At 47.5% G+C, this 14692-nt stretch overlaps 2 protein-coding genes across 2 annotated transcripts; one reads left to right on the top strand and one right to left on the bottom strand.

Moving 5' to 3' along the window:
- Nucleotides 1–689: 689 nt before the first annotated feature.
- lrrc10b (leucine rich repeat containing 10B) lies at nucleotides 690–1907 on the top strand. The gene has a single exon (XM_076137726.1). It carries the CDS (start codon nucleotides 690–692, stop codon nucleotides 1905–1907), a length of 1218 nt encoding a protein of 405 aa, XP_075993841.1.
- Nucleotides 1908–3567: 1660 nt separating this feature from the next.
- Nucleotides 3568–6094, bottom strand: saxo4 (stabilizer of axonemal microtubules 4). Its single transcript, XM_076137713.1, is given in 10 exon segments — nucleotides 3568–3586; nucleotides 3705–3803; nucleotides 3925–4019; nucleotides 4322–4441; nucleotides 4546–4611; nucleotides 4698–4780; nucleotides 4938–4998; nucleotides 5070–5220; nucleotides 5784–5861; nucleotides 5952–6094. Coding segments are annotated over 10 exon segments (915 nt in total).
- Between the last annotated feature and the right edge of the window lie 8598 nt (nucleotides 6095–14692).

Raw genomic sequence — 14692 nt, 5'->3', positions numbered from 1 at the left:
GAGGGAGGGAGACGCAGTGACACCCTCAAGCCTGAGGGAAAGAGCCGGGACACCCGCAGGACAGAGACGATCGAGTCTCAGCACCTGAACGTCTCATCTGGGATCATAACTCCGTGTGTGTGTGTGTGTGTGGGTGGGAGCTTCGTGTGCAGCGACGGCATTAACAAGCGGACAGACCACTAAGTGCTGTTTGTGCTAGGACACGGAGGACAGAGACAGGAGGAGGGACAGACAAGTGACACTTTACTGTCCTGAACTGAGTCAAATGAAGAGACGTCACCAAAAAAACTGAATTTGATCCTTAAACTGAGCAAACTGGTAAGAACCTCAGCTCAAAATTAAGCTGTACTTTGTTGACTGCAATTACCAGCTGCACTATAATCATTACTATTACTATTACTACTACTATTATTACTACTATTACTACTACTACTACTATTACTATTACTCTTCATTTTGCTAAATACAGTATCTTGTTCTGGACTTTGCTGAACAAACAGCAGATGAAGGGAAGAGGAGACACCTGACAGCGGTCAAACTGCTGTGGGACGGCTGTGAGGGTGTAAAGTGTCCCTGACCATGATGCTCTGGATGCTCTATGAGTGGGCTGAGCCACATTACAGTCGTGCCCGGGGTGGCTGTCTGTCTCACTGTCTCGTCAAATGACTCTGTCCTGACTCGAGCACAGCATGGGCAATTCCTCTGCGAAGGGAGAGGAACAAGTGGAAGAGAAGGTGAAAGATGGTGGTGGTGAGGAGGAGGAGGAGGAGGAGGAGGAGGAGGAAGGGGAAAGCACAGAGAAGGCAGAAGAAGAGGACGAGGTGGAGGGAGAGCTTCCTCTGGGGGTTGACGACTTGTTGGAGAGTGGAGATCCTGTGCTGGACTTGAGTTACCGCAAATTTCGGAAGTTACCCCGACGCATGTACGAGCTGCTGTATTTGGAGAAGGTGTACGCTTGTGGGAACCGCCTGCGCACGCTGCCGGACAAAATCACCAAGCTGCAAGGCCTCCGAGCTCTGGCTCTGGACTTCAACAAGATAGCCGACGTCCCTCTGGGCGTCTGCCAGCTCGTTAACCTCACTCGTCTCTACTTGGGCAGCAACCGGCTGATGACTCTCCCACCTGAGATAGGAAACCTGAGGAATCTGCGCTGGCTGTGGATAGAGAGCAACTACTTCATGCGGTTTCCACGGGAGCTCTATGTTCTACCCAACCTCAAGTCCCTTCAGATCGGGGACAACAGGCTGAAGACTCTCCCGTCTGATCTTACTTGCATGGAATCTTTGACGGGATTGTGGCTGTATGGGAACCGCTTTGAGACCTTCCCCAAAGTTCTGCTGCGCATGACGTACTTGGAGATACTAGACATGGACCGCAACAAGATAACAGAGTTTCCGAGCCTGAGACGAATGCCCGCACTGCACCAGTTCTCTTACGACCATAATCCTGTTACCACCCCTCCTAAGGTGGGACCGGAGGTGTTCGTGGTCGGGGAAGGAGCTCTAGAATTCTTGGAGGAGCGAGAAGCAAGGAATGAGAGAAAGAGAAAGGCTGCAGAAGAGAAAGAGGCAGAGGAGTTGGCCTTGGCCTTGGCGGAGGAGGAGCCTGTGATCCACGGCATCCTGAAGAACGGAAGCTCCAACGCAAATAGAACATCAGACGAAGCTGCGGCGACCACGGAAGACGCAGACGCCATGGAGGGCCGGGAGGAGGAGGACGCCATGGAGTACGACGGCGCCGAGCTGGAATACAATGATGAGGGAGTTGAATATGAGAGGGAGGAACTAATATATGAGGGGTTTGAGTATGAGGGGGAGGGGCTTGAGTATGACAGATCGCAGATGGATTATGAATATGAGGAAGGGGAGGAGCTTGAGGACCCTGGGGGGCGGCGTGGAGGAGCATGAGCGAGTTGCTTACAACAAGAAGCTGACACAGGGCAACGAGGGCGAAGATGATCGGCGTTCTTCGCATCTCCATGGAGACTTTGCTGCTAATTCATAATCTGCTGTTAACTGTGAAAACGAGCCATCAGGGTATTAATGAGGTGACTGTCTGACAGCACCTGTGACATCTCAATCTATAGCAGAATGGCAATCAGACTAAGACTCAGGTGGTGTGTGTGCGTGTGTGTGTGTGCGTGTGTATTACTAAAAGCCTCTGTTCATTATATTCATTATCTGTGACGGACGTTTTTCTAACTCTACTTGACTCCTCTCTTATTAAATATTAACCCATCAAGTCGGCGTCAGTCATTTATGGAGAGGAGCTCCTTCACATGACATCATCCGCTGCTCTGCTGTAGTATTTCCACACACACGTCATGTCGCCGTGTCTGTTTTATGTGCCAGCGTACCTCAGCTGGAGGTTATTGCTATTTTTATCGCCCGCAACCACTGTGTGTGTGTGTGTGTGTGTGTGTGTGTGTTGGATTTGCAAAATATTTATTTCTTGTTAAACCCTTGTCAGTGTTGTGTAAGCAGTCAGCGCCAAGGGAGAGAGAGAGAGAGAGAGAGAGAGAGAGAGACAAGAGGATTATCAGAGGGGGTGAACAGCAGGGGTGCCTCACCATAAAAGGCAAATCCTTAGGGGAGGCCCCCTGACATAAGGCGGAATCAAACCGGAGACTTTAAAACTGGAGTCAAACTGGAGGTGACTGAAGGGCTCCTCTGTTTTACCTGTGAGTACCTTTGCTCTTCCCCTGTTCCTCAAAAACACGGAGCAGAGCCTGGAGCCTTGTTCTCCTCTCATCTCCACACCTATTATTCATGCAGTGCGCTCTCACCTGTAATCTGATCTACCTATCCCTCTCTCTCTCTCTCTCTCTCTCTCTCTACCTCTCTCTCTCTTTCCTTCCATGGATCTTTTTTCTCACATCTCAATTGAAGGAGTTAAATATTCATCCCCGGCGTTGAAATATTTACGCCTGTCTCCATTCTGTCATCCGCACAGTAACTTTGACAGGCGTAATTCTGACGTAGGCCACAGATAATTAAAGCTGATCTGTTCTTTGTCTTTCTCGTCTCTCCTCACGACACAACAGCTTTTAGGCGTCCCCCTGTGTTGCTGGTGTGTATGGTATACATGTATGGTACGTGATGTGATGTTTGGGCCCCTCCTCACTCCGCCTGCTGCCCGTCGTTCGGCAGCTACGGGCGGCTAAACATTTTGACACATTGCAGACTTCCACGTGAATCAGCAGCGCACTCCGTCTGCGTGTAATTATTTTGCTCATTAGTTTACGCTCCTCTCATTCTCTGTAGGTCAGCAGCAGTGCAGCGCTCCGCCGCAATGATAATAGATCATCTCCTTCACTCCCTCCTTGCCTGGCACATTAGTCACTTCACACAACCGCCTGACTGGCAGCTTCACAATTAAAACAGAACGGATACAGCGCAGGAAATTGTTGTTTTTGACAGGGCTTTTGTGAAACACTGCGTCTGTGGGAGTGATTAAGTTTTCAAGAAGATTTTTTTTATTATTCCTGTACTGGCTCACGGTAAAATGTGTCAAAACCTGAATTTTTATTTTTTTCCCGTTTCTGAGATGCTGAGCAGGTGTGAAGCTCTACTCTGCAAAGATGAGCCTGTCAAAAGAAGGAGAAGGTGATGTTAGCCTAAGGAAACATGGCTGATGGGTGTGCAGTGTGTGTGTGTGTGTGTGTGTGTGTGTGTGTGTGTGTGTGTGTGTGTGTGTGTGTGTACCTGTCCATGTCCGGCTGAGTACTTCTCACCATCCTTTTACCATTGACACTCGCAGTCCAGCCAGATATCAACCGGTCATATGCAGTGGGATTACAGAACCTGACAGACAACATACAGGGTTTAAAAACACATGTATGGAAACCTGAGATAGATAGATAGATAGATAGATAGATAGATAGATAGATAGATACATAGATACTTGACACACACACACACTTACTCGCTCTGATAATGGGTATGAAAGTGTGAACCATCAAACGGTGCATTAGGCAAAGCTTCATTCTTGGGTGTGTTGACAACAAACCCTGAGGGCTCCTGACAACACAACAACAGATTAAAGTCAATATTCCACAAAAGACTTCCTGGAAACGTACAGCATCTAAATGTGTCCTGTGTGTGTGTGTGTGTGTGTGTGTGTGTGTGTGTGTGTGTGTTACCTTTTTTCCAACCACGGTGTGAAACGGTGCATTACTCATAATCTGCGGTGATGGATGGAGGCCGGCCTAGACGATGAAGAAGAGGGATGGATGTTGATGTGATATAAAAGAATAAAAACTCAACTTTATATTGTATTTGACAATTTCCTGCAGATGATGAATATGAGGGGAGCCACACACCGAGGAGGCCAGAGGGGCTGTTATTGCTGCTGCTGCTCCTCCTGTTGTTGTTGTTGCTTCTCGAGTGAATCCAGTCTCTCGAGAACAACGGCTCGCCACGTGCCGGTACACCTTCGTGCCCTCACACAAGCGCAGCACAGAGAGACACGGTAAAACGTCACAGTTTACACCACGCAAAACGACAACACAGAGGTCAGACTGGAGATGCACCGCAGGGCCCAAACCTGCGAGAAGGATGGCGGCGGGTAGTCGGTTTTCATTACCGAGCTCTGCGTCTGGAGAGGTTCACCCTGCAGCAAAACAAGATCAGTGGAAAAGTGTAAACAGGTGCAGGTATATGTTGATGTATTGTAGATGAGTTTATAAGAGTTCAGACCGTGCAGCTGTTTAGATGAAGAGCTTTTCCCTCAGTGAAGCCAGTCTCTCCTCTTGGACCCACAGTCACATGGTGCTGGGAAACTGCAACATTCAGACCAGCAGGCATCAATTCAATCGCATTTTCTGTGTCCATCTTCTTACTTTTGGCATTACAAGTATCCCTGATTGTGTTGCCATCATGTTATTCATTACACATAAAGCGTCTCTTGATTGTGGCCTCTTGAGGATTTTAATTTACCTGTTGGTGTTGGACGATGCGGCACAAACAATCCTTTGTATTCAGTCTGGAGACACAGGTTCTTGAGGGGATAATGAGAAAATGATAGAACTCAAGTCTTTGCTTTGAACGTGCCTAACCAACTGCTCACACACTCACTTTTTCAGGCAGAGACCTCAGCTGTGGGAAGCCACTTCTTGTTGGCTTGTTAGTGAGCTTTGGCAAAGCCTTCAGACCATCAGATGTGCAGTGGAGCTGGTAATCAAGCTTGGTTTGGGACATGAAATTGTCTGATAGCAGGAGTCTACAGACAACAACAACACACCCGCTGAGCTGAGATAGGTTACGCAATCATGACCAGGGTGCAGAGTTTTATTTTCAGTTCATTCACATCATTCTTAAATTCATTTGGCATGAAAATGGTTCTTTAAGGAGGAGAGGAAGAGGAGCCAAATCATTTCCTTGAGTAAAAGAAGTCGGAGCTCATAGGAAATACATTACAAACACAAATCAAAGAAGAAGTAAATGTAAGAAGTGACTGCAAAATGTATCAAAGTGACTCATCGTAAAGACTGAATCACCTTCAGAGAGTGAAAGCTTTGATCTCATACATGTTGCTGTGTCAAACAGGTGTAATCAATAAAGGTTTAATTGCTAACAGCTGTGTTGACGCTGGTCCACCTATTGCAGAGGTGCCATCATTAACTTTATTAGCAACACCTGTGCAGGTTCAAATATCCATTATAAGTGGTACCAACAGCAATACTTCATTAGAATCATCTCATGTCGCTCCCTTTTGCAGCATCAAACCACATTTTCATGGACGGAGTCAGAGCGTGTGAAGCTTCAGCGGTCTGAAAAACTCACCCGAACTGAGGGTTGTCTACCTGGTCCAAGACGGGCCTGTAATACAAAGCAGGTCTGCAGTTTGCCGTGTAGCCTGACCTGCCGTGACGCCTCGGGGGAGGGGGGAACTTCTCCATACCTGTGTGTGAGACAAAGTGGACATCCTGCTGCGTCTGTTTACGTTGACACTGACTACTCTGTTTAATGTGACATGCGATGAATGTTTCCACCTCCTAATCTCACCATAAGAATCTTTTACACGCTGCCTAAGAGAGTCTGAGTGCGTCGCTGGTCATTTGCCCCTCGCTGATTGTTGCTCCAACAGTCGGCATGGCGATTTTCCCCTGCTCGGCCATCTGTGTCTGCTGTAATGGAAACCTTCAGTGACAACAGTGATGGATAGCCGATCCTCAGGGCAACGTGAGCGGCGCTGTAACCACAAATGAACGCCAGTGACAACAAACAAGGTCAGTATCCAACCAAACAAAGCTCTCTCAATAAGTGATTATACAGTCTATAGGAGGCTAATCCAGTTAGATCCTTTCCCTCTGATGTATACTTTGGGACGTATTTGCAATGGAAACGCAGCCCTGCAGAGGCTCGGCTTACTCCCCTTGCGTTACGTTACCTGCACCTCCAGGTTACTTCTCACCTTCCTGTCTCGCCCCGTCTAGGTAAACACCTCTGTTGCTAGGAGAGAGGAGCACTATGGCAAAAACATGGCAGCTGAAGAGGAATTTAAGGGCGTGTGCTCAGAGCTCACGTTCCTAAATCAGGCCTGGACTTCTACTTCACTATTCCTATGCAAATTATTTGACTACAGAACCAGATGTTATAGAAGGCAATGTAACTGGAATTTTCATTTGTGGTATGAAAAGTATAGACTTAGTTTTTCCTCATTGTCTCCTATTAATACAAACACATTAACATGCAGCAGTGGACACACAACTCTGGTGACAAACCTCCTTTGACTGAGGTCGTTCTTCAATGTCACCACCGGATGGCAGTGTGATGCCACAGCGAGCACACACACTCCAGCCTGCTGCTACCTCAAGAAAAAATGTAAGGTTATGTAAAAATGATGGATGACTCCAAATTTGCATGACACCCTGATAAAAATGTCCATCTGACACAGGGACGGGAGAGGAAGTCTGCACACCGGCCATATATCTGCAGGGGAAACGTCTACCTGCATCGATTTTAACCCTGAGAATATTCATCTAGTGGTGTTATCACAGGAGGGGAAACAATAGAGGCTGGACAAAATGTCCTGATGAAGACAAAAGCTGAAGCCTTTCACCACTCACAGCTGACTCAAAGGAGGATTTGTGACTTAATCAGAGAGGCTGAAACTATTATATAAAACTGTGAGAATGTGATACGCTTAGTTATCTCAAGATCAAATTCAAACCTGTTTAATTACAAAGTAGGATTCTGAATTCCACTTTCCCTTAGACAGAAATTAGAACTGGATTTTGTTCCCCATGACAACCCGCTCACCCATCGGATCAGGCAACAAATCCGACAGTACATTATGCTTGCACCATTTTTCCACACCTCTCCTTTAATTCTCACTTCCTCTTCTGTCTCTTATCTCCTTCTAGAATTCACACCGCGTCTTCACCTCTGTCACATCATTTCTTTTGCTCCCTTTTCTTCCCTCCATCTGTCCGACGTTGGCACTCGGCGCCGTCTATCTTTACCAAGCTGCTGCCTGTATTGCGAAAATCCTGCAGTCTTTCTTGGCTGACGTGCTGTCAATGCCAAAGTCTGGAACTGTTCATTATCGCTTTTAAAAAATAACTACAGGGAGACGTCTGGATCATTGAAACTGACAGACCCATTTCCTGCCTCCTTTCTCTTAAGCACAATGTGCAGATTATTGACATTTCTATTAATAAATTCATAGAAATCCTTGGAGGAGGAATAGACAAGGCTCCTTGTTCTGACTCGTTCCAATCAAAGCTTACGCCACTTATTAGAGCTTCCTCAGCCAGGCAGGAGGGGCTGATCAGTGGAAGCACCTGCTGTACTGTTTGGAATGGCAACCTGCAGACTCTCTCCCCTCCATCGCCCATGATTGCTCATCTCTGTAACACAGCAAACTGTGTGCTGTTTGTTCTGCATCTGCATTATTCACACAGAACACGAGTGCTGTAAGCCGGGCTGGGCTCGGCTCTCATCCGGCATCTTTGGATCAAACGACGGGTAGAAAGAAAAAACAAGCCCCGCACATTACGCAACAATGTAAGCATGTGATAACGCGGCACTGAGGGAGCTTTGAAAAAGAGAAAAGAAGGTGGTTGCAGTTGTTCTAAAAATAGACAGAGGTGATGCAAGCAAGGGTCTCCCGTCGAGTTGATGTGCTTGGCTCGCCTGCAGCCGTCTGTTGTGGTTGAGGGAGGGACCGAGCCCGGGCCCCCGTGTCTGCAGGAGCTTGGCGGGGCTCCGGGTTCTGCTTTTTCCTGCTCGGCTCTGCTGGTCTGGGAAGGAAAAGCTCGGTGGCTTCATCGGCTTGTTACTGTGACACCGCAGAAGTAATATTTACAAAGAAACCAGTCAGAGTGTAAGTGTCAGGGTCTCAGAGGTGCCCTGTCTGCTCCATCACCCCTGACTGAGCTCCTGCTTCCTTTATGGCCTCTGTACTTCATAGGCATATCTGCTGTCATTTGCATTGTCATCTTTTCCCATTATGAGCGAATGTAATGGAATACAGGCAGCCTGTGATGAGCTTAAACAAAGACGCTTAAAGTCAAAGCAAGTACATCTCCTCTCATATAAAAGACTGTAAGAGAAGGCTCCTCAGTAATAGATTACTTTAAAGGAAAGCTGCTGCCGTCATCCAGTCTCACTGGTGTGTTGACTTTGAAAGAATAGTTGCACACTTGTACGTGATGATGGATTGAAACTGTGAACACACACTCACACACAGCTGTTGAGCATGTGAAGATGTCAACCAAGCAAATGAACAGTGGAGCAGTTAATTAACTACCCAGGCCAATCTGTCATTATTCTTTAAAATACATGAAAGATAGTGATGAAAGGCAGCATGTAGTGGTGTGATTCATTTACCTTTATGCTTCCTAATGCGTCGCTCAGAGCTGCAGCCTTCTGCCACACATCCTTTAATTACTCTCAAAAGCACCAAGCTTTGCAAATTGGCAAAATGTTAATGGAATGGCTGTCATTAGAGTTTCTGATCATGTATATTGCAGTTTAATTACATTGCATGTCTCATACTTGTAGGTGTTTTGGCCGGTGACACTCACGCCACACCCAATCATGTAACCGCAGCGCAGAAGAAGTCGGCTAAACCAATTAAATCTCTTCACACAGGGGTTGTAAAAATTATTCTTTAATATGGAACAAAATCAGAGCTCAGCTCCATAGCTCCGCCCACCCAACACACTCTGTAACACAGATGGGTGGAGGAGAATGAGAAAATCAACCAGTAAGATCACAGTCCGCTCGGCCAAAAAACAGGAGAGGCTAAAAATCATGGAACGCAAAACCAAAGTGCTACTGGGAGACCTGGAGACGCCCTCGGTCCCTTCCCTCCTGACCCGGGACGAGCCCACAGAGACAGATGCCTCCACTCCCTCCTAGGGCTCTCCCGCCCCCGATGGCCCGGACCTCTGAGGGGTCACGATCAGCGTGGGGGCGGGGTTTACAGAGGGAGCGGAGAGGCGCGCGTCTCTGCGCCGCCATTTTTGCCACGTTTGCAGTTTTCAGAGGGACGTGAACGCAGACAAGACGTCTTTGTTATTATCATGGCTCCATCGGAAATGTCTGTGGTTCAGTCCTCCTGCACGTCCCCCTCCCCCGCCCTCCTCGCCAGCCAGCCTTTGTGAAATCTAATTATCCTAAATGTTTCTCGTTTAGATTAAATGGAATGTTTTGAAGTTTTAAAGTTAGAAGAAATGAGAAGGGGACAGGAGCGAGAGGGAGTCTGCGCAGCCTGCCCAGCAAGAACCCGACACTATCCTAACACAGGGACGTCAACAACAGTACTACACAGATATGTACAGAGCAACCAAGCAACACATCAGAATACTGAGTAATAAAGTTGGCGTGGGAAAGGGAAGCTAACATTACTCCACTACAGATGCACAAATCCCACTCTGACTGCTTCATGTCGTTGGTTGATCGTTAAGGCTTTTCTCTTGCTCTTGCTACAAACACGTACATGAAGGGCGGTGATGAAGATTACCAGCCGCCGCGTCCATTTAACTCTTTGCTTAGCCTCTGAATATGGCCGCTTTGTGTTCCTGTGCGCTGCGCTGACGGACGCCCTCATCTGCAAATACTTAGAATGCGTCGCAAAGAACTCGATCGGACTGTAGAGGGACAAAATAATGGCCGGGGATAAAATTGAGACGTTCAAAGTGTTTTATGCTGAATGTTCTCTGGTCCACAGAGTGCTGTAGGAAATCTAGGGCCTCGTGTGCTGTAATGCATCTCCCCAAGTGATTGGGGTGTGTGTGTGTGTGTGTTTGTGTGTGTGTAGGGGAAGGGTTGATGAGAGCTGGAGCCGCTAATGGACAAAGAGTCGGATAGATGAGGAAGCATGGATTACTGAGAAATTAGTCTGAGTCGCGTCGCTGTTAAATAAGAGCGTAAATGAACAATCGAGCAGATGGGAGTGGAAATCCATATGTGGCGGAGGACAGAAACCAAGCAGCAGCACGGCGAACAGACGAGCGCGAGAGAGAGAGAAGGCGTCCGCCAGCTGCAGTCAACACGGCCACGCTGCACCTTAACACACACACACACGCGCACACTCACACTGCATCACATGACGAACTACGTTAAGAGAGGAGGGAAGGGGGGAGCGGGGGGGAGGCGCTGCACAAAGAGCACTAAGCACTACCATGGACGGACGGACACTAACACACACACGCACGCACACACATACACACACTACTGCACTAGGGGGGGGTCCTGTTCTGCGTTCCAATGCACTCTCCTGGCCGCCTGAACCTCGCTGTGTCTTATCAAGAGAAAACAACAAACCCATTAAACGAACAAACGGACGAAAAGAAGAGCAACACACACTTCGGACGCCACCGGCCAATCAGAAAAACAAACAGGAAACGAAACCTAGGATATAAAAAGAGGCCCGGTGGCGGCGGATTTGACAGAAAGCATTTTCTCAATAACTGGCTTTTGAACAGCTCTACGCTTTTTCTTTTAGTCTACCAAGTATATACTATTAACCTTACCAGGCAGCTAAAATCTATACAGTACTGTCATTTTCATATATTTATAGATATTTATACACTATACAAAGTTGGCAAAAATACATAAATAAATACATTAAATTAGATTGTACACATCACAATTGTGTGTTTTTAAGTTAGAGCACTCTGCTGAAGAGGCGGGTCGAGGCAAGTGGGGAAAAGGTGATGAAACAGGAGTGTTACCCTCCACATCCCCAATACCGAGGCGTCACCATCAGTCCAGCCCCTGAGGCTGCTGGGTAAGTAATATTCCACCGTTGCGTATGGCATTTCGATCAATTCATTGTATTGCTTATTACCTACCTGATCAATGTCTGTCCACATCATGACAGGAGTGAGAGACGTTTATTTACAAGTCGTTTCGTAAAACCGCCAAGGAAAGAAGTATACTGGGCGGGCGTGCCTGTGTGTGTGTTTGTGTCGGGGAGGTGTGTGTCCACCGTCCCTTCCTGCAGACCGCTTGTCCCCCCCCACCCCCCCACCCCCCGTCCACGCCTGTGTCCTCGCATTTGGCAAGAGACACGACTGAGAGTGACACTGATAAGCTCGTCTCTTGCACTGTGCACCGGCCCGATACGGCTGTACATAAGGCTGAGGCATATTGGGGTGGAAAAATAAGGAAGTGAACGCGCTCGGCGACACCTGCAGAGCAAATGACTGGACCGCAGCCCAGTGTGTGTGTGTGGATTTGGATGCAGCATTGGGCCGGAATGCAAGCGATGGAACAAAGCGCAGGACATATTTGGGTTTGGAGCAATCAATCCTGCTCTCCCCAAGTTCCTCCTGTGATTAAAAACCTCCATTTCCTCTAAGTCGCCCATATGGAGGTTTAAAATTGGGCTCCGGTGATAATCTAGGCTTTTGAATGCCGCATGTTCGCAGAGTTTGGGAGTTTGTGCGAATGTTTGACAAAGCGAGAAGCGTTTGATATATTAAGACCAGGGCAGTCAGTTGTGCTTAAAAGATGCCGGGTTAGAAGCGTGAAAAGACTCTCCGGGGATCAAAGGGCGGTGCACATCCTCGATTTGGTACCCGCTCCCCTCCCGACATGGCCCCTCCCCTGACACACTGACGGCCTCGCGCGGCACAATAATGACTCCAAATTCAATAGAGGGAGGCATGATCAGTGTCGGTACAGGGCCAATCCCCTCTAACACAATGGCATTACAGTAAATCCCCGAGCAGACGATGGAGGGGGAGCTGCCATGCCAAGCCGACGGAGCAAAGCGACTCCGCAGGGAGGCCAGACGCACGCTCCCACCATCCCCCCGCCGGCTCGCCAGCCAGCGTCCTGCCCGTGCTGGACATAAAGACGCGTCTCAAGAACACACACCACAGTGTGACGATGATCATTTGTGCCACATGTCAGTTGATGTGTTTCCTGTGAGCGTGTGGGTCGGGGGGGGTTAAGATCAGGGCGTGGCAGTGTTGCTACAGTGACCCCGGGGATGTGTGGGGTATCACTCCCTCCCCTTTGGTTCTCTTGCCGTGACCTCGCCGCACCTCCAACAAAAATACAGCGGACATCAAAAGCCCTTATTCAAGAAGGGCAGGTTTAATCAGCTTCAGCGTCGGCAACATCACCATTGTTATCATGGATATCATTTGTTTTCTTCATCATTTCAAGTGACAAATGAAAACTCAACAAATACAACAAATGTTAATTTTTCTCCAACAATATTTACATAAAGTTTTGAAAAACTGAAGGTTTTTCTTATCACATTTCTGTAAGGAAATAAACCCAACACAAGAACACCAAGCACACACATACATACACACTGACCAACAGTCAAATGTAAACAGAAAAATATATATTATTACTCATTATTGTTTTTATGTTCAGTTTGTTCCCATTCCAATAATGCTTACATGAACCCTGATTGGGAGAAGTCACACTGGTTTCAACCAGATGCTTAAAACAATTGAGAGGGTGAGTTGGGCCAAGCGTGGTCTGTCTGGACACACACACACACACACACAAGCACACACACTAAGAGTGACAGGCCAAACAACAAAGGTGACCCAGAAGCCCTCCAACCTACTCAGCCATCATAGCATGACTCAGCAAACTACAGTCCATCCAGTAAAGAGATTAGTACAGATTTATTCCAGCCCGGCCACACGTAAAACTCATCAATTTAACATTACACACTCCTTTCCAAAAGGAGTGAGTCACTGTGAGGAAGCCATATTCATCAAAACAGACCAGTAATGTGGAGTAAGAACGGGACTGAGAGTGTGACAAGGACAAAAACAACAACGTTAGCATAGTGCGCTAATCTCCCCTGGCAAAGAGCGGCGACCCCTCACGCCAATAAAGCTTTCACTTATTTAGAAAGGGCCACAGACGAGGGAAGGCTGCTGCTGACAGTGACAAATATGGGCCATAAACCTGTGAATAAACAGCTCAGAGGAAATGGATCTCACCCAAAACTGCTATCACAAAATATCATAAAAGTACGATTTGGCTGTGATCTGGAAAACTGGACGTGGAGGTTTTTGTAGAATCTGAACAAGTGCTGAAGTAGTCAGAATAACGCTGAGGTGTGGAAAAGTTAACATTTAAAGAATCAGGTGTTTAATAGCCTTTAATTTGTGGCAGAAGTTTTCAGGCGGCGCTGTCAGTTTGCTGTCGTCGTGAATTTTTTAACCGCAGCAATCGCGGGTAATCACTCACACCTGCACGTACCTGCCGCTCAGCACCACCGGGGGTGACGGAGCAGAGATGAAAGACGGAGGAGGAGGAGACGGGCGGGTAACGAGGATCCAGAAGAGTTAGCAGGAAGTGTGTGTACGGCTGCGCTCAGGACAGGGAAGGTCATTACTGCTGGTATGCGTGCCAACAAACCAACACAGGTTTTTGGAGGTGCGGGACAGGTGGCACCCTAACAAGCCTGGGATTTAGAAATAGCACTTTCTCCAGCATGAATAACAACTCTGGCTGTGGGCTTATTCTCCATTTTAATGATGCTGCTATTTGTCTGCAGCCTGTGAGTGAACATAACATTTGGGACTGGATGCAGAAACAGACAGAGATAAGTTTGTGCTCCTGAACGCCACTTTGTCCGAGAGAATCCTTTTAATCTAGATCACCTATATAGATGAGTGCATTTATATGTTACAGGGTGCAAGTAGTTGGTCCATCCGTTGCTCTAGATAAATATAACTTTCAGGGCAAAAACTCGTCTGCCAGATTCAGATGTGGAGATTCAGCCTTTCTGTGTTTCAGAGCTAAACTTTCCCTTTGTCTTCTTCACTTGTGATCTTCTTTAATTGGTCCAAACATCACACGGTTGCTTGCGTAAGGGTTCATGCTCCCTCACTGCTTCTAAACCTCCTCACATTTATTGGGGAATTTCTCCATCTTTCTTCCTTTCATAGCGAATTTTAAGCAATGTTAAGAGTGGATTGAATTTGTATTTAACGAGGAAAGGGGAAAGTATTTGTATTCAGAAGCTCTCAGTCATAAAGTTTAAAAGCCCAAACACTGCAGCGCTGCGGCCGCCAGGCTACCTTCCTGGTCCAGTGGCCTCGTGTTACTAAAAATAAAACCGCATCTCCAGTTTACAGTGTCACCGATGAGTAAGATCCCAAACCCCTGCAGCGCTGCAATTCATCACAGCCCCTGCAACATGTAATCTTAGTAACATGAGGCAGCAGAGGCAAAGTGCTGACTCATCGCCTTCACAC

Source organism: Genypterus blacodes, unplaced genomic scaffold, assembly GCF_046128005.1.
Source record: "Genypterus blacodes isolate CSIRO-AG114 ecotype Tasmania unplaced genomic scaffold, CSIRO-AGI_Gbla_v1 ptg000015l_1, whole genome shotgun sequence".
NCBI classification, from domain to species: domain Eukaryota; kingdom Metazoa; phylum Chordata; class Actinopteri; order Ophidiiformes; family Ophidiidae; genus Genypterus; species Genypterus blacodes.
This window is presented reverse-complemented; position numbering and strand designations above follow the sequence as displayed.

Excerpts from the sequence above, each read along its gene's own strand:
- lrrc10b (XM_076137726.1), top strand. The coding sequence starts at position 690 with ATGGGCAATTCCTCTGCGAAGGGAGAGGAACAAGTGGAAGAGAAGGTG.